This window comes from Microtus pennsylvanicus, chromosome X (assembly GCF_037038515.1).
Source record: "Microtus pennsylvanicus isolate mMicPen1 chromosome X, mMicPen1.hap1, whole genome shotgun sequence".
Lineage (NCBI taxonomy): Eukaryota > Metazoa > Chordata > Mammalia > Rodentia > Cricetidae > Microtus > Microtus pennsylvanicus.
The window spans coordinates 56060915-56083292 of NC_134601.1; the positions used below are offsets into that span (position 1 = coordinate 56060915).

Consider the following 22378-nt stretch of genomic DNA (forward strand, 5'->3'; position numbering starts at 1 on the left):
AGAAGATGGGACGCATTGCTGGAGCTCTCTTGCTGGGGCCAGTTTGGTTAATATCACACAATGGCCCAGAGAGTTTTATCAGTTTTCCTATCATTCAGTTGGTGCTGGGCTGAGGCTGGAGCTCAGTGGCACAGCACTCCTTTGGGGCTTGTGGGACTCAGGTTCTATCCTCGGTGCTATAAAACTGCTTCATGATTTGGCTTCGCCTTTAAGCTATTCTCCCCCCTCCCTGAGACAGGATTTCTCTGTGTAACAACCCTGGCTGTCCTGGAACTTGCTCTGTAGACCAGATTGGCCTCAATCTCACAGAGATCTGCCTGACTCTGCTTCGTGAGTGCTGGGATTAAAGGTGGATGCTACTACCGCCAGGTTTAAGCTATTCTTTTTTGCATTATTGTTTTATTGCTTAAAAAAAATATCAATCTAAATTCCCACTCCCCTCCTCCCACTCCCTCCACACACCCTCCCATCCTTCCCTAAGCTATTATTTTTTTTAAAAAAAATCATTTTTATCCCAGGCTTTTTCAGACCCAGGCCAGCTGGCCTTGGTGAGTTCCCGATAGAACATCCCCATTGTCTCAGTGTGTGGGTGTACCCCTCGCGGTCCTGAGTTCCTTGCTCATGCTCTCTCTCCTTCTGCTCCTGATTTGGACCTTAAGATTTCTGTCCAGTGCTCCAATGTGGGTCTCTGTCTCTGTTTCTGTCTCCTTTCAAGGTTAATATTCAGGAGAATGCCTATGTTTTTCTTTGGGTTCTCCTTCTTATTTAGCTTCTCTAGGATCACTAATTATAGGCTCAATGTCCTTTTAGCTAGTGCATGCATGTGTGCGTGCATGCATGTGTACTTGCATGAGTGCGTGTGTGTGTTTTCCATGTACATTCCAGGGACTGAACTCAGTTCATCAGACTCGGCAGCAAAGTGCCTTTACCCCCTGAGCCATCTCCTCAGCTCCCTTTAAGCTCTTCTTGGTAAACCACTTAATGAAAATTTAAAAAGGTTAAACGTAAAAAAATTTAAAAAGATAAAAAAAAGTTCATCAAACATATTAGCCATTGGATGATAAGGTAACAAAAAGTCTGGCCTTCTTCCATGGCAGTGCTAGTGATGAAACAGTGAGTAGGTGACCTGCTTGACTCAACCACGATACAGGAATGTTTTATTTACAAGGAAGGTGGACAGATAATTGGAAAATGCTTAAACCCTTAGTTGAGGGGCTACTGACTATAGAGGAGAAAGATGCCTTTTTCTTTGGACGTGTGATCCCTGGTATGTTCCCCATGCCCCAGGGGATGGCCCCACACCTCTATACATCCAGGCAGCACTCATTCCACTCAGTGGGTTCGAGAAAACAAGGGGGCCATGTTTGCAGGTGGAAGGGAAACATGGCAGAGGAGGTCCAGGAGAAGTTAGAAAAGGGGTAGGGTGTATGGGATGGATAGGGTCAAACTACACTGGATTCATCTACGGACTTATTAAAGAGTAAAAGTGATGTTCAAAAGATTCCCTTTGGTAAATACAAAAGCAGGGATGGCTGGAAAGGGAGAAAGAAAAATGCTTCAAAAATAAGTTGTTAAACATAAGCCAACCTTTCCAGTGCTTTTGTTTTGTATTTAAAAGACACTCAATTTATAGCCAGTGTTTCAGAACATATTAGTCATGACAATCTGTTCACACCTGCCTCGTTGCCATATATGCAAGTGTTTGCTGCTGGGGCACAGACTTGGTGCCATGAGGAAATGTTTTCATTTGTATTGCTGTGGATTGAATTAAGGACCTGGCTCATGCTAGGCAAGTGAACTACCACGGAGCCACACACCCAGTTCTTTAAAGGGTCTTGTCATCAAAATATGTTACTGCCAATAGGAGGTCAATAGCCTCTTTCCCGGGGCTACTGAAAGCAGCCGGTCACTGCTCTCTCTTTTTGATATTTCTGTGGGAATGGGAATGGAAACCAGGGCCTTCTGTATGCTAGGCAAGTGTTCTGCCTGAGCTGTATCTCCAAACCTTTCTTATGGTATTTATTTATATATTATTTACTTATTTAGGAAACAAGATCTCATGGAATTGTTCAGGTTGGCCTCACACTCACTCTGTAACCCACGCAGGCCTTGGCCTTGCAACCATTCTGCCCCGCCCTCCAATGCAGCTGGGATTACAGGCCTGCACAACTAAGGCCAGTTTTTAGTTCTTGCGACAGGGTCTACATTCCCTAGGTCGGCGATGAACTTGCAGTCCCCTTGTCTCAGCTTCCCGTGTAACTGGGACTGCGCTCCTTACCACCAGGCCCATTAGGGCCCATTCATTATTTTTCTAGGAAAGAATACACTTTGACACAGAGACAACAGGAAACTTTTGTTTAATGAACAATTTTCACACGACTGGCTACATCACATTGCGATTACAACATCGATGAGCTGAAACTATGTGCGGGTTTAGGAGAAGGGAACGCCTAAAGGGAAACCAGGCATATAGAGGTAGTTGAATAGCGTCGGTGGGGAGGGAGCGTTATCTTAATTTCCCTTCAACTCTGTGCAAAAGTCAAATGGTTGCTTAACAAACAAATGGAAACCAAACACACACACACACACACACTTGCCACTGTTTAAACGGCCTGATGTTTTAATCCCGGCATCACAGAGAACTGCATACAATAATGAGACTCGTTTATCTTACATCGGCCGACAGTGGCACGCTGAGCTATTGGCTCTTCTTTGTATCTCCCAGGTTGTCTTCGTCACTTGAACAACGGACGAATGTCAGCGGACTTTTCAGATAATGCACAAGGTACAGTGTTGCAGTGTAAACTTCTGTTAATCACATTTGTGGCTGCAAACAGGTTTTAAATGCTACAAGGTCGTGAAGCCAAAGCTTGAAAGAGACACCAGGAACAGCGGTTCCAGGCACTTCTCTCCGGAGGTTAACTTAACATGCTTGGGCACACCCACTTCTAAGTGAAAAGTTGTTTGTTTCACCTGTGGATGAGTAAAGTCCAGAGCATCGAGTAGTTAAGCAATGGAGCGGGTGGCATCTACCATTCTAAAAGGAACTGGATGTGTACACTGTGCATGGCTCCTTTCCCTTCCTGCTCTCTGTACACGAGAAATACCATAAAGCAAAGCCCACGCCCTGGTTGCTTTTCAGAGCTGTCTTCCATCCAGAATCAAAATCTCACTCCTTAGGCCCTAGAGTGGGCTTCCCGCCTGCTCACGTCTACTTTCATGAGTAGAAATGGACACACAGTCAACAAGCTTGCAACCCAAGGAATGAATCGACGGTTAAAATTCACAAGGCGGAAATGGAGTTGGCACAGGAAATGCAGGCCCCGGAGGGTTGCAGTCCATCAACAGGACCTGGCCTGTTGGCTGTAAGAGACCTCTGGGTGCAGTGACCCAGGCATAGGAGTTCTGAGGCTTTTGTGGCTAGTCACAGGGGAATCTCTGAACCCAGGTCAGATCCACAGGCAGAGACAGCGGTGCCACAAGTGCCATAACTCAACTCTGCTATTGAGGCAGCATTGAACTTGAAGCAGCTGACCTTCAGGAAGGCAAGCTTTTGGAATGGTTCTATGTCCCCAAAAGTGAGGAGCAAACACCATTTTCTTCAAATTATCTACGGAAAAGTAGTTTGTTCATTTTTCACTTTCTACATTTTGCTGGTTTTTAGCTAGCAGCAGTGGTACGGTACAAAGCAGAAAGGCATAAGGTCTGCTTGCTACCTAGTGTATGTGTGTGTATATGCACGCACACACACACAGATATACACATATACATACACACAAAGTAAATAGTCTATAGGGAAAAAACTGGGTCAGCCACGCTAGAAAGGAGGACTAATCCAAGAAAGTGGCACTGTGTACAAGGGGAGAATCTTGTCCTTCCAGCCGAGACTTAGAAGCAGAACCAATCTGCAAGCGCTAAAGATGGTCAAGTTCAACTGATTATCCCTCTCATGCCCATCGCCAAGAAAGTTAAAGCCTATTCTGCTGCCTCCCTCCATCACCGAAACAAAAGCTGACTGGAGAACAAACCCAACATGGATTCAGGCTGCTCAGAGGAACATGCTATGCAGCCCAGCCAAGATTTCCATGTGCTCAGATTGGGTATCCTCTTACCAATGGGTACCTCAACTTAACTTCCATTAAGGAGCCAAACTTCCTCTTTCCCTTAGACTAACAAGAGATGTGTTGGGCACTTCTCACTTTGAGCTCGTAAGGTGGTTTGTGACTGCCATATCTACTGAATAAAACGTGTAACAAACTGTTCAAAACATTGAAAGATCTGCCATTTGATAGGCAAAGAATCAAGCTTGGCCACTCATTGAATGACCATGCTACATAGGCATATTCTTTAAAATTGCTGAGCCTCTGTTTCCTTCTCCATATATGTTGCTTAACAACGCTGTCTAAAGGTTATTCCATGTATTCAGGTACATGGTAGGTTCTCAACATACTATTGTAGAGCCTGTTATTTGGGAGAGCATAATGAAATACCATTAGCTATGTGCAAAACCTATAGATGGTGAAATCTAATTATTTATAGCTGAAATTCTCAACACATTTTGAAGAATGGGAAAGGATGGTGTGGTCATGCTCAAAGAGCTAAAACTTAAGGCTTCCATTCTATCAGGAATTTTAGATCCCCCAAATACAGGATTGCTTTTTCAGCCGTATTAAGATGGGAGCTATTTTCTTGACATAGAAATTAGTCCCTACCGCTAATACTCGTTTGTTCTCCAGTCCTTTCGTTTTATCTACGTTTCTTCTATTTCTACAGTACTGGAGCTAGAACCCAGTGACCCATGCAGGTAAGGCAAACACAAGCAACTGAGCCATATCCCCAGCCTGGCTTTCCTAGTTTCACCCCCAGTAAGAGTTACTTGCAAACCATCAAGCTGTGGTCCAAGAATCAGTGGTTTGAACTTTCCCCGCCGAGGTTAACGTGGCTGTAAATGAGTACAGCCAGTAAAGGCGGGGCTTCACGTAACTGTAGACTACTGATGACAGCGTCCGACATGGCTGGTGACAGTTCGTCTCTCTCATCATCAAGGCACTGTGCTAAGTAATTTCTGACATGTCTAATTTAATGTTCCTAAGAAACCTAAATGCTATTAACATCACCACCATTCCATCTTTCAATACAAAATACAGAATACTATCCAAATCTGCATGTTATCCTTACAAAGGGGCTGTGATAATCTTCTCTGTGCCATTCCAATTTTAGTATCTGTGCAGCTGAAGTGAGCGCCAGTACCATTTCATATGTGGAAACTGGGGCTCAGTGCCAGTTAAATTAATGCCAAAGTACCACGTGTAGTACGTGGAGAGGCTTTTGATCTTTTTCTCTGCTGTGTTTGCACTGCAGGATAGGAAACAATCATACTAGGACTTCGCCATGGCCATATAGTTGGGTGTCAGGCGGGAGGGGAAAGCATCTTCATTTCCCGCTCTCGAAACCCTCTAGACTTAACTAGATAATGTCCACTCCTACATTTCCATTCCATACACTTGCATTCTCCACTCGCCCAGATTATTCCAAACATCAAAGCTGAGCTGATGATGCTCTAACAGTACAGCCTAGATAAGCAAGTGCAGACGATGACCCATGTACCTTCTGCTTACATGAGTCTCTTTGACAACATCTGGAGACCACCTCGCTCACACACTCAAACCCCACCGGTGGTTACAGAGGAACCCAGACTGATCCTTGAATCTCTCTCTCTCTCTGTGTCCTGCTAACAGAATGGAGGCGCTACACGTGAATAACACACCATAGCTGTCCAAAATCACCTGGGAGTAGTTTGCCCAAGAAAGAAATGTGACAATTTCCTTTTCCTGGCTCTAATTTTCTTCTCTGCCTTTAAAACACGTCCACACTGTTTTTCAGCTTTCTCTAACACTAAAGGACTCAAACTAGCAGTAAGCAAGCTAAACAATGCTATTCTACCCTTTTCCCCTTCTTTTCTCCCCATGAAAATCTTTTTTCCCACAGAAATCTTTGGTCCATTGTTACCGAGAGGGAAGGCAGTGTTTACATAAAATCGTAGATTCATTCTCTGGTTCTTTTATAGAGATTTAAAAGTGGGCTCAAACCTATCTGATATCTTTACGATTTGAAGATGGAATAGCCCCTCGAGTATTCCAGCAGGTGCTGGTACGGGTCTTGATGCCATTCGCTCTGAAACACCCGGTAAATATCAATCTTATCCTTAACCGAACTGGGGAGATATTAATACACTTGTCATCAGATTGCCTGAAACAAATACCTCTAAAAGGTTGTAATAAAAGACACTTCTAATTTATCTCTATGTTTCTGAATAATCCTTTCAGTCTTGTTCTGCATGACACCCACAAAATGTACACTTTTACGTCACTCTTACACACGCCACAACTTATGCCAAATCAAGTATTTTCTATCACTTAACTCAAACTGAAAGAGTGGAATCTGTGAAGAAAACCCACCTCAGAATCCTTCTAAAATTCTTTGAAACTTAGTCCACTAGAATAGACAAGAACTATATAAAAATAGTCTAAGAACTACGGTTACTTCAGCAAAACGTAAAGAAAACCTCACACATGTTTAGTACTGTTAATCCCCTACATACAGTCAACCACTTCAATAAATAAAGCAATGGACTTCTCAGTAACGTAAACTTAAATAGTTACAAACGTACATGTAGAAAAAGGATACAGTAGTGCAAAAAATAAATTATTAAAACAGAAAGAAGTATGAACATTATTTTACACAATGCTCTATAAAACCTGAACCATTTGAAATGAGACCTCAAGTCAGTGAAAGAATACAGTGACGCCTGCAGCCGCTTCCCATTCTAACCACACAGTCACTCAGCTACGACAAACAAACTTTTAGAAAAACTGACGCTAAACAGCGACTTTTACTGGCCTCTTCCACACCTCTGGCTGTTAGTGTCAAAAAGCATCTGAAGACAGAAAGTCAAACATGTCACATCCTTTCTGTCTTCCTACTCAACTTTTGTGTGGTCAAAACGCATAGCAACATCTCTCAAAAATACTCTCTTCTGTTAACGTGTTATTACAACTAGATATCTGATACAAGAACATCACCCCAGGGCAGTGGAGAGGGTGAAAATGCCTCCTTCCCAGTCTGCTCCCCCTAATTTTGGTTTCTGGCTATAAAGGCCAGGATTCGCCGAATACCATTCAGTCTATCCTTCAGGGACTTCATTGCTAGGAAGGGGAGCTGAGCTCTGGTTTCCAGGGGAAGAACCGCTAATGTCCACCAGCACCAGGCTGGACCGTTCGGATTAACCTGCAACAGAGAAACACAGTTCATTGATCCTGCTACCGTGCAGTCCACACACACAAGTCCCCACGCATAAAGTAAACACCCCACATGGGCCCACTTAGGTGTGTGGCTGAGACTGCTGAGAGCTTTCATCACTTCATTTGCTCCTCGTTCATTTCAGCTGAGCCCACAGCAACATGGTGGCAGCTGCCACGGGACACTATTGTTTCCTGGTCTCCCTGGTGGCTAGGTGAGGCCATAGACAAAACTGTGGCTAAGGAGAAGTGGTAAGTTCTGGGTCGTGCTCTGGGAAAAGAGCATGTGGCCTCTGACTACCTTTGTTTCCATATTTCTTTCCTTTTTCATTTTCTTTTTTTAAACTTTTGTTATTTTATGTGTATGGGGTTTTGTCTGCCTGTCTGTCTGTGCACCACAGAGGCTGGAAGAAGGCACCTGATTCCCTTGGGCTGGTGGCTGTGAGCCCCTGTGTGGGTACTAGGAATTAAACCTGGGTCATCAAGAAGAACAGCCCGTGCTCTTAACCTCTGAGGCATCTCTCCATCCTCTCCCCTTTCTCTAGCAAGACTGAAGACATGGTGATGACCAGTCTTCTTCAGCCTGGATGCTCTCTTGAAATAGAACTGCCTTAGTCCTCCAGGACTGGGGCCTTCTCTCTCATTGGAGCTGCAGTCTCTTTTAGTACTTGTTAAACCAAGCAAACCAGCATCTTACCACATACTCTGTGCTTCCTAAGCAGCGTGGTTTTACAAGCTCTGGAGGACCAACTATTTTCTCTCCTTCACTCCGAAGACCCTTTGGACTTATCCATTTAAAATTCAGGCCTTTAATCCTAGGGCTCTTTGGGCTTGGCATGATGGCTTCACACCCATTATTTTCTTACTTTGGTGGATGGCTGTAGTCTAAATATACCATGTCCCAAACAGAACCGTAGCTACCTTCTCCCCTGAAACCAAGAGCTATGATTTCCAGTTTCAAAGAATAGCAAGCAAACATTTTAATTAGGAAATACATTCCTGTTAACCTTCGGGGTTTTCTCCAATAAAGACATGTCTCATCCCTTACCAATCCTTCACCGACATGCTCTTTGTCATCAGCTTCCTGAGCACACATCTTAGACATTTATTACTAAGCCTCAAATGAGTTTTCTTCCCACAGCTTTCAGAACAAGTCAGCTTTCAGCTCGTAGAGAAGCGCTTGCTGGTCTCGCTCCCTCCATATGAGGTTATTTTACTCCAAAATGCTGTGTGGGTTTCTCCCTGAATGTCCCTGAACGCTTGTTTTTTCTGTACCTCTAGCTTCATTGGGACACCCCCATCTCCTCTGTCTCTGTCTCTGTCTTTGTGTGTGTGTGTGTGTGTGTGTGTGTGTGTGTGTGTGTGTACCTCACTGTAGTGTGCAATCTATTTTCTCTTACAATCACTTTTGGATACCAGATTGCTATTCTGAGCTTTCTTTCCCAGGATCACCAGGCAGAGACTTAAGTTGATGTTAATACCATTGCTGTTTCTAAGAAACCTCCCACCGAGGCGCGAAATTCTTATTCGTGGAATTGCTTGGGGTTGCAGGATTAGATACAGCAAACTGGATGAGTTTTTGCTGCCGCCGCCACCACCAAGGCAACATGATAACAAAACTAATAAGAAAGGAAATGATTCGGACTTGCCATGTCATTATGGCCTTATGAATCACACCGAGGCACCTGTGCTTTCTCCTGTGGAAGATGTGCTTAGCACTGTTATTCTGTATCTTTTGCCTGACTGGCAGAGAATGTTCCCCAGCAGGTGAAGAGGAACATTAAGCTCGAACATGACCTTGTTCCGAGTTACGCTGACTTCTTAAATCACCATAGCCAAGAGCTGGGTCACCAGAAAGCACTTGCTGCCCTTGCTCTCTTTAGAACATGCGAGGGATGCCGTTATACGGAGGGAGAAGAGCCACTCTGTGGGCTGCAGGAAGCAAGCCAGTTCAGCCCATTAGGGAGCAGATATGTGTTTTGAGGTCTCAGAATGAAGGAAGAGGAGGAACTTCAGACTCTTAATGATCCCCTCTGATTTTAGAGAAAAGTTGAGAAAGGGGAAAGAGATTTTCACTGTCAGAAAAGTCAGAGTATGTATATATATATTCAGATTTTTCTATGGTAATAGAATCAGGGAACATACGTTGGAAAAGAAATCAGAGAGGTTCCAGCAGTGATTCTGTGGGGGCAGCCAGCTTAGCATATAGGGAAAGGCAGCATTAAGAGAATAGTACAGCTTAGGCCGTCTCTTCTCCAAACTGGAAGTCCCCACAAACACTGCCTGATTGAAACAAGGCAGGCAAATTGTGGGAAAACCGAATTCTCCCCACATTCCTAGTGTACTCTGGATCTGCAGCCTGAGCTTGTAGAGACCCAGGCCTCAAGGAAGAAGAGCAATCCAGTAGAACCTAATGAACTATGTCCTGGGGACCACCTTTCTCAGGACCTGCTCAAGCTAGGAACAATGGCAAGGGTCTAGACTCGCAGAGTTACACATTGATGGGCCGGCTATGAAGGATTCTGCAGCTGGACTCTTGTAGCATAGGTGATCCTACCTCCTATCTCTTGCAGAACTGGAAAAGGGGACATCAAGCCAGCTAGAGGTGCAACCTTACTTTTCATCTCTCTTACTCCCTGGCTGTTAAATGTGTCCCTGTCACCTAACATTACCATGGCTGTGGGTCTAGACTCCCATCGAAGGCTCTCCTGTCGGTAGTGTCACTGCTTCCTTCCTCTCACCTCACCTATGTCTCAATATTTGTCTTAGTTCCAAGTTCCTACTACTTACCTTTATAAAGCCAATTCTGACTGGGGATCCTTTTGGTCCTACCTGTGATGCTCACTACCTAGCCACACAAGACTATATTGGATGCCAACCCCACACCCATCTAGTTACAAAGCCTGGAATGTCCCACCTGGTGGGGCAACCTGTTCTGAACAGATATACTTGTATACCTGGGGATCTTCATCTTTCTCTGGCATCGGACCAAAGTGATTTAGTATCCGATTCTTGAGCGATGTTTTGAGCGAATGAAACCACGAGGAGGCTTGCTCATACACACAGTTATGCAGCCCCATGAGTTCGGCACGGTCTTCTCCCTCAACCTGCAAATATCAAAATGCAAGTGAGGCAGTCTCTGCCTTCTCCACCCACCTCAGAGTTGTTTTCGGACACCCGACCCTCTTTTGAGATTCTGACCTGCCTTTCCTTTCCCCTTCTGGCTCTCTCCTCGGTCAAAGGTGGAACACCCAGCAGCCAGGTGCTGGACTGGGTACGAATATGGCAGAGAGAGCAGGAAGACGAAAGGTTTAACTGAGAAAAATGCCCGAAACAGCAGGCAGAGAGACAGCAGCGGGAAGCTTGGGCTAGCCCAGGTGACGGCATATGAGTAAAGTGCACTGGGCTGCTTTATGCCTCTGCCCCTTCCATCTTTATGTCCTTTTCTTCCCTACTCACTGGGAAGGGAGATACGGCTGTATCTGTGCCTCAGCACATCCTCAAGGCCAAATGAATTTATCCATTCATCATGCATCAATCTACAACCTAATTTATACAAATGAGCATGGGATTACTGACCTCTTCCTCTACCCCTTAGCTCAGGGTATATGACATTTTGCTTTTACTTTTGGGGACACTGAATGACTCTGAGGTAGGAACACAGTTCTTAGGCAGGTTGGACATTTTTAAAATGAATTTCTATTGGAATCTACAATAATCTCAAAAAATGCACTGGAAAATATAAATCAAGCCGTAGTTAAAATGCTTATGTGTACACCCCATTCTACACCGAGCCCCCAGAGGGAGGGAAAGGGGGAGAGAGGTCTTTGGGTGCAGGTGGGCAGCTGCCCAGTAGCATTCATCTAGGACCAATTTGGTGAGAAATCCCAAGGCCCCAATCCAATTCTGAGAAACCCCTTCGCAATCATCTTTGTATACCAAGCTACAATAATAATTTGACTTTTAGGTTTCTTGACCCTGGCTGCCCTTACCTTTTGATCTTCAATGTATTCAATATCAGCTGTGTTGTAGCCATCCCGCTGGCCCTGATTGAGCACCTTGAAGCGCCTCTTGCCTATGCTGTCAACCACCGATCGGCCATCAGCAAAGAATTGGACATTTCTGATTTCTAGCATGCAGCCGTATTCTGCAAAGCTGGTTATTGAGAATCAAGTCAAGAGAGTGGATTGTTGATGAGTTCTGCCATCCTTGGCCTAGATCACCATGCCTAGCACCCTGGGCTGTTTGCTAGAGGACTTCTCTGCCCTGATCTACAACTGTACCTATACGTCAGACAGCACCTGTGAGGAGAAAAGATCCGAACAGAATGGTAAACTGACTCTCATTTGTTGATTGCACACTATGTGCAGTGCTTTGGTTTCAATGTTTGTCCTTCTCAAAAGCTGGTGTTGAAATTGAATTGCCATTTTAACACTGGTCCTGCCTTTAAGAAGTGATCAGGCCTTGAAGGCATTGCCCACATGAGTGGATTAATTACTGCAAGAGTGTGTTCATTAGCAAGAGGAGGGTTGGGCTTCCCTTCTCTCCCTTCCTCCTTGCCTTTCTACCAAGATCTTATCCACATCCTGGACATGAGAGCATATAATGATAGTCCTAGCCACAAAAGAGGCTGTAGGCAGGTGAACCACAAATTTGAGGTTGGCTTAGGCAACTTAGTCCTACCTGGTATTAAATGAAATAAAATAGGCTTAGGATATAGTTCAATGGTAGAATACCTTCTGTGGTAGTCTGAATGCAATGATGGCCCTTTTAAGCTCATATGGAATGGCACTATTGGGAAGTGTGGCTTTGTTGGAGTAGGTATGGCCTTGGTGAAGGAAGTGTGGCAATGTGGAGGTGGGCTTTGAGGTCTCCTATGCTGAGGATATTACCTAGTGTCTGAGTCTACTTCCTGTTGCCTTCTGACCAAGAGGTCTGCCTGTTTGCTGTCATGTTCTTTCATGACCATAACGGACTGAACCTCTGAACTGTAAGTGAGCCACCCCAGTTAAATGTTTTCCTTTAGAAGGGTTGCCGTGGTCATGGTGTCTCTGCACAGCAACAGAAACCCTAACTAAGGCACCTAACTAGACTCTGGATTCAGAAAAAGAAAACATTACTGTTATCAGATGCTGGCACATTGGCTATAGGCATCACAGCCTTGATAACTGTAGGCATAAATGTCTATTGCCTGTGGTGGCTCACACCTGGAATCCTAATGCGGGGGAGGCTGAAGCAGAATTGCCATGAGTTTGAGGCAAGTCTGGGCTATACAGTGAGTTCCAGGTCACCTTAGGTTACAGTATGAAACCCTGGCTCAAAAAAACCCTATTGCTTATAAATTACTTATTATACAACATTATATTACAGTATCCCCAATGGACTTACTTGGATAGGAACCTTGTGTAATGCTTGGAGCCCATCAGCTCTCCCAATAAGCAAGACCAGCTAGGTAGGCATACCATCATGCCCACTTAACACACAAAGAAACTGGAGACAGAAAGGCTAAATGATTTGCCCAACATCAAAGGTAATTCCAAGGCCAGCACTCAAATATTAAAGTGGGTAACTTAGCTCTAGGGCTAACACTCTTTACAAAACAATTTTGTTTGTGTGTTTCTGGGTTTCACTTGTTTTTGAGACAGGCTCTCGTGTATTGTGGGCTGTCCCTGGACTTCGCATGTAGTCATGGGTGACCTTAAACTTTGTTTTATCTTGTCTCCAACTCACTACTATTGGGATTGTGGGTGTGCAGTACTCCAGGTTTATGTAGTGCGGAGGATCGATTCCCAGGCTTTGTGACTGACAGGCAAGCTGAGCTACAGCCCTAGCCTACAAGACAAGTTTTGCAATGTATGGAACCTGCTTAATGAAAGATTACCTCTAGGGTTACTTAAAATAGAACTCATACTATAAAGTAGGTATCAGAGGGAACGTGATCCTCACAGATGTTTGGGTGCTCTGAGCTGGCTAACCTCACGAACTTGGTTGATCCCACCACAAGAAGCCCTCCAAAGTAAAAGAGAAATCCCCTTATACCTAACTTCCCTGTTCCCTAGGTCTCCTCACTTACCCTCTGACAGGATCTCCAAGGCACATGCCAAACTGTTTCGTGCCTGTCTCAATACATCTCCGAATCATCAGGCGATAACAAGGCTCAAAGACATGCAGGGGACAAGGAACAGTGGGATAGGCCATGGTGCAAACGAAAATAGGCACATTCTTAGTTAAGCTGTCGGGAAGAGAAGATGAAATGGATCTTAAACCAATGGAGCAGAGAACCGACAGGTTGGTCAATGTCACAGTATGTTTCCTTGGAGTAAGACAAGGAGTCATCAAAGTTTAATGGCGGATAGGGAAACATTGAAGTGCACTTGATTCTGTAAGGCAAGTTCCACGATCCAAGTCTGAAAGCCTAAGCTGGCATTGTACACATTTTAAGTTTGTTGATTAGATCTCGATTACCATAATACTGTATTATAATACTAATACAGTAATACAGTATACTAATACATAATATAATACATAATGATGTATTATAATACTAATACCATAATACTATGCTGCTCCTACCTTTCTTCCCTCCGTCTCTCCCTCCCTCTCTCTCATTTGGACCACTTCAGGCATTTTGTTTGAGATATGAAGAAGAGCACTGATGTTATAAATGCACCCAGCTTTGCAGCTGGGCAGTACCGCAAAGTCCTTACATGCATCTCAAGTTTGCCAAGTCTCTCAGAGACCATTGAGAGCAGACCCAGCTAGGAGGAGTAGCCAGCAAGAGACCGCCAAGACAAATGTAGCTCAGTGATGCTCAAATGCTCATGGACATAAGAATAATTGGGGACCCTTAAGTCTAGATGACTGGACCATTACACCTTCAGAGATACTGATGCATTCCCTCTGGAATTGCGATGCAGGACTCTGCCTTTCAATAAACATCCTTGAAAATTCAGACACATGGCGCTATGGGGAATCCCCAACTGGGCCAGCTGTTCATAGATCCTGGTCCCCTGAAGCATCCTGTAAAACTGGTGCAGGGACACTACATCTAAAGGAGCCAAGAAATGTAAGACCATCTGTATAAATCCTAAAAGGGGTCCAGTCTGAGATGCCTTTAAACAGAAAGCACCTCAGTATGTACCACTATTTATTAGGACAACTTTGCGTGATAGTTGAGAAAAGCACTCAGAGAGGTTAAAACAACCATTCTCAACCTGTGGGTCATGACCCCTTTGGGGGTCAAATAGCCCTTTCACAGTGGTTGCATATCAGATACTCTGCATAGCAGGTATTTGCATTATGATTTATAACAGCAGCAAAATTGCAGTTATGAAGTAGCAATGAAAATATTTTTATGGTTGGGACTCCCATGTCATGAGGAACTGTATTAGAAGGTCACAGCGTTAGGAAGGTTGAGAACCACTGGGTTAAAGACTAAGTGAAGGATCAGGAACGAGATAAAACTGTACAGAGTGGTTTCAATATAAAAAAAATTTTAGTCTCTGAGAAAAACATGTGAAGTGAAGGCACATCCAGACAAATGGGACGCCCAGTTCGAAAGTGATCTCTTCCCAGAGGGCATAAAAACAGCCGTGATTTTTCCCTCAGGAAGCTGTTTTCCAGCAGAACGCTGTCAGAACTCTTAGGGAGGGCCGGGAGGAGGGCAGCAGCCAGAGGTGCAGGACTTAGCTGTTATTTCCTGCTTTTTTGCTAAGTGCATGGCACTCAGAGCCCCGGAAGATCCAATTATGTCTCCATTCCGAGCCTTTCCCTCTCATACTGTACGGCAGAGAAAATACACAGTGAGTATAGACACTATTGCCTTAATAAGTGCTTGCTGTGCAGCAACTCATTTGGGTCTTCAGAATAAGCCCACAATACAAGAGCTATCAGCTTCAAGTCACTGGCAAGGGAACTGAATCCCAGAAAGGTTGAATGGCATGTCCACGACCACGAAACACACTCCCTGATAGAACTGGGCCTTAACCCCAGGTGTGGCTTCACACCACTCTTTACCCAGCCATCACCTGCTTAAGGACTTGAAGGCATCTCCTAGCTGTCTCATGAGGTCTGCTGATTAAGCTGCCCATTAACTCAGTCCAGCCCATACCACGCACTTCCTAGTGCTGAGATGCATCAGGTGCCTCTGTGCTTTGCTGCTGAGCTTCTTAGGAGACATATTGGTAAATGTTTAACAACTGCTTCTGAGAGGAATGGGGGGGGACAATTTGTAGCATTTGTTGACTTCCATGATGCAAATATTCTCCCCATGGCCATGTCAAGTTAGTAACGACATGGCATCATTGAACCAGAAGTTGCTAGGAAATGTGTCAGTTTTTGTGAGGGGACACACATGAAACAGAAGCCAGAAACATGCATGAACATACTTAGAAAGTTCTTCCATTTCCTCTTCATGAAGGCGCTTTCGTTCCCTGAGTTCTTCTGGCAGGAATTTAGCTATTAGTTCTTCCATTATTATGTTCTTGCTGTGCTTTCTTGATTGAAAGCCCTAGAAATGGATCAAAGTAATGAGATAATATACAGTCCACACGAAAAAAAAACCACAGACAATCAAGTGTAGTCCAGATGTAGTCTGATGGAGACCAGACAGTAGTCAAATCATGCATGTGTTGTAATTTGGACCCATAATTTGGAAGCTAATCCAGCCACAATATATGTATCTTTTGGATGTTAGAGTTATGATTTTCCTAAAAAAATTCAATTGAACATTTATAATTAAAAATATTTTAACAAAAAAAATGTTGCATTAAGCTTTTGAAAAATCTCACAGATGCCATAAAGCTTTGGATTTGAGAGGTTCATGTCTGAACTAAAGAGGGTGGACCATACTTCCTTTTCAGTGTATTTTTGTGTTTACGAACTCTATCTTGGAAGTGCTGAAACACAAAGGGTCCAGAGAATCAGACAGCTGTGTTCATGTACCCTTTGTTGCCTTGCCCACCTCCACTCCAATCGAATGCCTGGCTCCTAGATATTGCCAAGTCTCCATGTCTTAACTTTAGTTAAAATAGAAACCACACAAAAACTAATGGCCAAATACAGGTGGTTGTCTCATTGCCAGTTTATGTCACCATCTTAGATATCACTGAAACTCAGAATCAGACTTAGGTTAGAATGTCCCTACCATATGCATACCCAGAGATCTAAGTGCAGTATGTATTAATAATATGGCCCAAACATTGAATGGTAAAATATCTTCTAATAAAACAGTAAAACCTTAGAGGAGAACTTATTATTTCCACTTTCCTAAAGCAATACAATCTATTTGTAATTGTATTCTAAATACTTATCCTTCAGGGAAGTGCAGCTCTCACCCCTCACCGAAGAAGCTTCTTTTTGTAGCAGACAAAGACTAGTACAGAAAGTCACAACTGGTCAAAATGTAGATAACAATCCACTGTGGGCTACTCATCCCCAATTGAACAACTACAACACAATCCCTACATGTAAGGCTCAGGACATCACAGAAGAGGGGACAAAAAGGCGGTAAGAGCCAGAGGACCAGAATGTGTGCTTCCTTCTCTATATGCCTGGAAAGTTGTACCCATAAAATCTGAACAATAATACAATTCTCTAAACAAGGCTTGAGCAAATGACATCCCCAGAAAACCTATTATTTGTGTAATGAGGAAATCCCATGAAGCTACTCCTAGATGAGGAGCTCCAGGCCACTAAAGGCTGCTGGGAGGGGAAGGATCCATCTTCCCCAGGGAGAAAGCCGTTAATTGGTCATTTAATATCAGTGATAAGCCCCAAGAGCACCTGCGTATGAGCAACACTAACTGGACTCGGAAAGTCGTAGTTATATATTTATATGCACACATATATGAAACACTAGTTAAAGAATATGAGGTCACAAAATTGAGAGGGAGTGGAGGGAGCATAGGCAGGATTGGATGGAAGGAGAGAGGGAAAAAGGAAGTAAATACAGCATTCGTGAAATTCTCAAATAATAATAAATAAAAAATTAATATCTGCAGAGAATTGATTGTGGTGGGACTCAGCAGAGGGAGCTCCTAAGTACCGAATTGCTGGCTTCAGACAATTAATTTTGTTTCTTCCCCAGGAGTCTCTACTCAACAACTAACATGGCTGGAATATGTATCACTCTGTTAAGTGCTGGAAGTATGCCCCTGGATGAATACAGAGCTAGATGAGAATATCCTCGAGCCTCTGAGTCTGAGATCCCACGGCTTCTGCCTTCTGGATGCCTTATCAAGTACGGCCATTGCATGGCAACAGGCAAAAATCCATAATGTCTTGAGACACTGCTTTCCCCTAAAACCTGGGACTGGTTTTTTTTTTTTTTTTTTTTTTTTTTTTTTTATGTACGAAAGTGATTCCTCTGCTGATGCTAAAACAAAACTCCAGGAAGCGGACAACCTAAAATGGTAACAGCACTTTTCTCTAGAGGCTGAGCATATGGTAGATGTTTCTCCTTCTGTTGGTGTGAACTTTATGGTGTTAACTAACACAGCATGGATATCTCATTTAAATAGAAGAACCATGAGAATCTTATCTACAATCAGGTTGTGAATCCCACGTCTTTATCTAAGTGAAGCTATTCCATTAGCGGTTTCCCATTCTCCTTCTCAAGGCTACCCTGGACGATGGCTTCGCTCTAGCTCCTTTTTGTCAATGTCAGAGGTAAGAGAGGCTCAGCATGCACTTCTGTGGGCCTATAAGAACCTATAAATAGGGGGGTTGGGAGAGATGGCTCAGTGGTAAAGAGCATTGCCTGCTCTTCCAAAGGCCCTGAGTTCAATTCCCAGCAACCACATGGTGGCTCACAACCATCTGAACTGAGATCTGGTGCCCTCTTCTGGCCTGCAGACATACACACAGACGGAATATTATATACATAATAAATAAATAAATAAATATTTGTAAAAAAAAAAGAACTTATAAATAATCACTTTTCTTCATGAGACAAGGTCTATCCTGGGTGACTCAGGTAGACATTGAACTCACAATGCCACTATCTCAGCTTCCCAAATCCTGGAACTACCAGCCTGCGTTGCCATTCTCGAGAGATAACCCAGCTCCTGCGGCCTCTTTTCAGGGATGATAAGGGGAAAGCAACAGTAATACTGTTTGTAAGCTGAGATCCTCGAGTCTCTGAAGGAAGGAAAGCAACATACATCTCTTTCTTTTGCTATAGGAAAGCCCATAAGGCCCACATGAAGATATACGCTTGCATCGTTAATTTTGATGACTTTCAAGTCCTCAAAGCTTGACAAGTGTCTGCTGATAAGAGCGGTGGCTCCCGAGGAGTTGTCGAAAGACCACATTGACATCTGAGATGGTTCTCTGAGCAGGTGGTGGCTGGGGCCTACAGCAGCTGACCTCTTTAAGCATAAGTAAACATCACTGTATGCCGAAGTCAGAGCTATCTAGTTCAAGGATAGTGGAAGCAAAATTCACTCAAGATTATTGTTTATGCAATGCCACAAAGGGACCAGAACCAAGATTTGTGTTTATCGTCTAGTTCATGTTTTTGCTTCTAACACAAATGAACTTCATTACTGAGAGTTATTGAAAAGCTAGATGTTGCCTCATTTTCCTGAAGGACTTTGTGGAGAGAGAAAGGATGTTTAGGAGACAGCAGAAATAAACAGATGGTAAGCGGGGGGAGGGGGGGAGATGGGGGGAGGTATTTTGGCCAAGCACAGTACAGTGGCTTAGGACCCAGTTGAGCACTGAGTTAGTAAAAAAAAATAAGTTAACACAACCAAGGAAGAAAGAGCGGTTTACCTGGAAAAGAGAGTCTTTGCACAGTGGACACTTCGCGTTATGATCTAGGCATCTCTCAAGACACTTCATGCAAAAGGTATGCCCACAAGCTGTTGTGACTGGCTCATAGAATAATCTGAAATTTAGCAAATGAAATAGAAGAAATTTTAATGAGATTTCAAAATAAAAGATAGGGGCATTCGTGGTTAAGTGTTCACAGAACTCTTTATCCAAACCTGAGGGAGGGCACTCTGTGTGTCTTATCACCAGCATTTTCCTTTTCATTCCTGAACTATATGTAGAAAGACGCAGAGCTTCATATTTAGGGCATAACCAAATTATTTTGTAACATTAGTTCTAGCCTTTTCCTGTCTGGTCTAAGAAAAATTCAGATTAGTGCTCAGAGTGTCTGAACAGATTCCATTATTAAGAAAGTATTTGGCCAACCTGTTTACCTGAGTATACTGTAAGCACACAGATACGCACGGAGAGATAGCCACATGCATACACACACATAGACCATGTATACCATATTACAATGGGGAAAAACTCAATTCGTTTGCTAATCTTTAATTTTTCCTTCATTTAAGTGACATTTGGTGCCTGAAGGCTCTTACAACTGTAACAAACATGCGCCTGCCTCTAGTGTGGATAGACAATTTTCCTAGCAGTAGTAAGTAATATGCTAACGCATTTACTCCTATCAATAGACATGTAAAATATGTGCATATATCTACTTACATTCTTACAAATAAAAGTATGTTTATATGTACCATATTCCTAATAGATCTTATTGCTTTCAGAAGGGAGGATTTTTTTGTTTTGTTTTGTTTTTTTTTGTTTTTTGAGACAGGGTTTCTCTGTAGCTTTGGAGCCTGTCCTGGAACTAACACTTATAGACCAGGTTGGCCTCGAACTCACAGAGATCTGCCTGCCTCTGTTTCCCGAGTGCTGGGATTAAAGGCATGCACCACCAATACCCGGCAGGAGGATGTTTTTAAATCAATCTGGGGAAACTGGGGACCCTTAATAAAAAAGTATTCTACACATTCAGAGATGCATAGATTTACTTTGTGTAAAGAGAGGTTCATCTGAAGCAGGACCAAGAGTTAGGGGACAGCTGGTGGTGACTATTAACTGGGGCTCAGCCGGACGATGGTGGTACACACCTTTAATCCCAGCACTCAGAAGGCAGAGGAAGGCGGATCTCTGTGAGTTCGAGGCCAGCCTGGTCTATAGAACAAGTTCCAGGACAGCTAGAGCTGTTACACAGAGAAACCCTGTCTCAAAAAAAAATTAAATAAATAAAGAAAGAAAGAAATGAAGAAGAAGAGGAGGCGGAGCAAGTGGCTTTTACATTGAGCAAGATAAGACAAATCTTGGCCAGATTCTTTTGACTTCCCACGAGTGTTCAATTTAGAGCAAGAGGTTGTGAGCCTCATGGTATATGGTATCACACATATTTAATTAGAGGTCAATAGAAGAGGTCAATGATTTGAGAAGGAGGAAGGAGACACAGGAGGAGTTGGAGGGGGAAAGGGAGAGCTGAAAATAATGTAAATACAGGACTCAGATATAATAGTCTCAAAAAATCAATTAGAAAAGAACTGTAAACATTTGCTGCACCTCAATACATCCTAATGAGTTATTTTATTGGTTGATTTGTTTGAGGAAAAACTTGGCAAGCAGCTTTCTAAATGCAATAAGGATATGCAAAAGGCTGAGAGCCAAGACACATCTGAAGAACAAGGATGTGGGAGGGCTTGCTTTACCAAGCATCAGAACTTATTATAAAGCTACGATGGTTAAAACAGTATGTACCAGCACAAGGAAAAATAGATCCATGGAACAGAATAGAAAGCTCAGGAATAGAACCAGGCATGGATTCTTGACTTATGACAAATGTGACATTTTCAAACAGGGCCACGGGAGGGTTTGAAAGCACAATCAATCTGTATAAAGGCTAGAGCGGCTATCTGGACAGAGACATGAAAGTGGGCCATCTTTTATACCACACACAAAAATCAATTCCAGGTGATGTGAAAAAAATAAATCTGAAAAGAAAAACAACTTCCAGAACGTAAAATCGGAGAACATCTTGATGAAACAGAGATGGAAGTAGAGAAAACTCAAAGGAACACTAACTATAAGTGAGATCACTAATTTCAACTGCACTAAGATTAAGAATTTTTAAGTTCATCTAAAAGCATAATTAAAAGGGCAAGGGGAGAGTGCTTGCCATGCCCAGGTAAGAAAAAGCTTGTCTCTAAAATATACCTAGAACTTGTAAGAAAAACACACCCAAAGCAGTAGGGAAAACCAATAACCTAGTAGAAAACCAGGCAAACACTGGCACACGCAAAAACAGTGGCCATCCGTGATATTTCTAAACTAGAGCCAGCCCAGCTAAGTACCCATCTAGAATAGAACGAGGAGACTGTGGTACACTCACACAATGAGACGCCGTGTGCTAATGAAAACGAACAAACCACTTACATGTTGATATGGACTTTAAAAGAAGCAGCCAGACTGAAGAAATATACTAAAATTCAATCTAAGTTTTACAATTTAGGCCAAATCAGAGTATACCCTTTACAGCTGCAAATACACATGGCGAACTTATAAGAAGGAACAAACTAGAACTCAAGAGTGTAGCTTGGAGGTTAGAGTAGTTACAAGACAGCTAGGACTACATGTGTCCTTATATTCAACTGCATTCCAGCCATTCAGCCGACATCTGCCCGCACAAGTGCACTTCCACAAACACTTTCCTCCTTCCCTTTCTGTCACTCTGCCTCCTCCCTCGGCTCTGCAGAGAGAGACACACAAAGCGTCCTACCTACGAAGAGAGAGAGGTATATACTGGGACGTCTGTCTGTCCTTTTTTCACTTAAGATAAGGGTTTTGAAAACACTTCAGGGAGACAGCTTTAAATCAGAGCAGGGCTGGCTTGTCTCACAAGAAAGCATTTCACATTATCAGAGCGATGTGGTAAACAATAGTAAGAAAAAAATGCCTTCCCTTAGATGTCAGTCCAGATAAAACGTCTGGCTTATCTGGAAGGAGCTATCTTTCCCCACCAGTGACAGCCTCGCACTGTGTTCTTTTGCTGTCAGGTTACAGCAAAGAGAGAAAAAGAAGCGGGAGGGAAAGAGAGAAGGAAAGGAAAGTAAACTACCTTAATACCCAGTGACTTAGGGAGCTATAACAAGATTATATATAAAACTGATCCTTTTGCTCATCGCCAGTGTCACTATGCCACCAGAGAACTAGTTCAGATAGCAAACAGTCTCATTTCATATCTCAAAATACAGAATTATCGCAAA

At 43.3% G+C, this 22378-nt stretch overlaps 1 protein-coding gene and 1 non-coding gene across 4 annotated transcripts in view; both read right to left on the reverse strand.

Moving 5' to 3' along the window:
- Nucleotides 1-2340: 2340 nt before the first annotated feature.
- Lonrf3 (LON peptidase N-terminal domain and ring finger 3) overlaps nucleotides 2341-22378 on the reverse strand; it is a 37587-nt gene continuing 17549 nt past the window's right edge. For 2 of the 3 annotated variants that reach the window (XM_075957335.1, XM_075957334.1), the window contains 6 exons: nucleotides 19074-19188; nucleotides 15686-15807; nucleotides 13372-13530; nucleotides 11291-11453; nucleotides 10256-10405; nucleotides 2341-7287 (listed from right to left, as the gene is read on the reverse strand). In XM_075957335.1, the coding sequence (XP_075813450.1) occupies nucleotides 7132-7287; nucleotides 10256-10405; nucleotides 11291-11453; nucleotides 13372-13530; nucleotides 15686-15807; nucleotides 19074-19188 (865 nt within the window). In that variant the 3' untranslated portion in view covers nucleotides 2341-7131. The remainder of the gene's footprint in view (nucleotides 7288-10255; nucleotides 10406-11290; nucleotides 11454-13371; nucleotides 13531-15685; nucleotides 15808-19073; nucleotides 19189-22378) is intronic. The other variant, XM_075957336.1, reaches the window with a different exon arrangement.
- LOC142841851 (U6 spliceosomal RNA) lies at nucleotides 5138-5242 on the reverse strand. Its single transcript, XR_012909115.1, has one exon. It is a non-coding gene; the product is annotated as a U6 spliceosomal RNA (small nuclear RNA).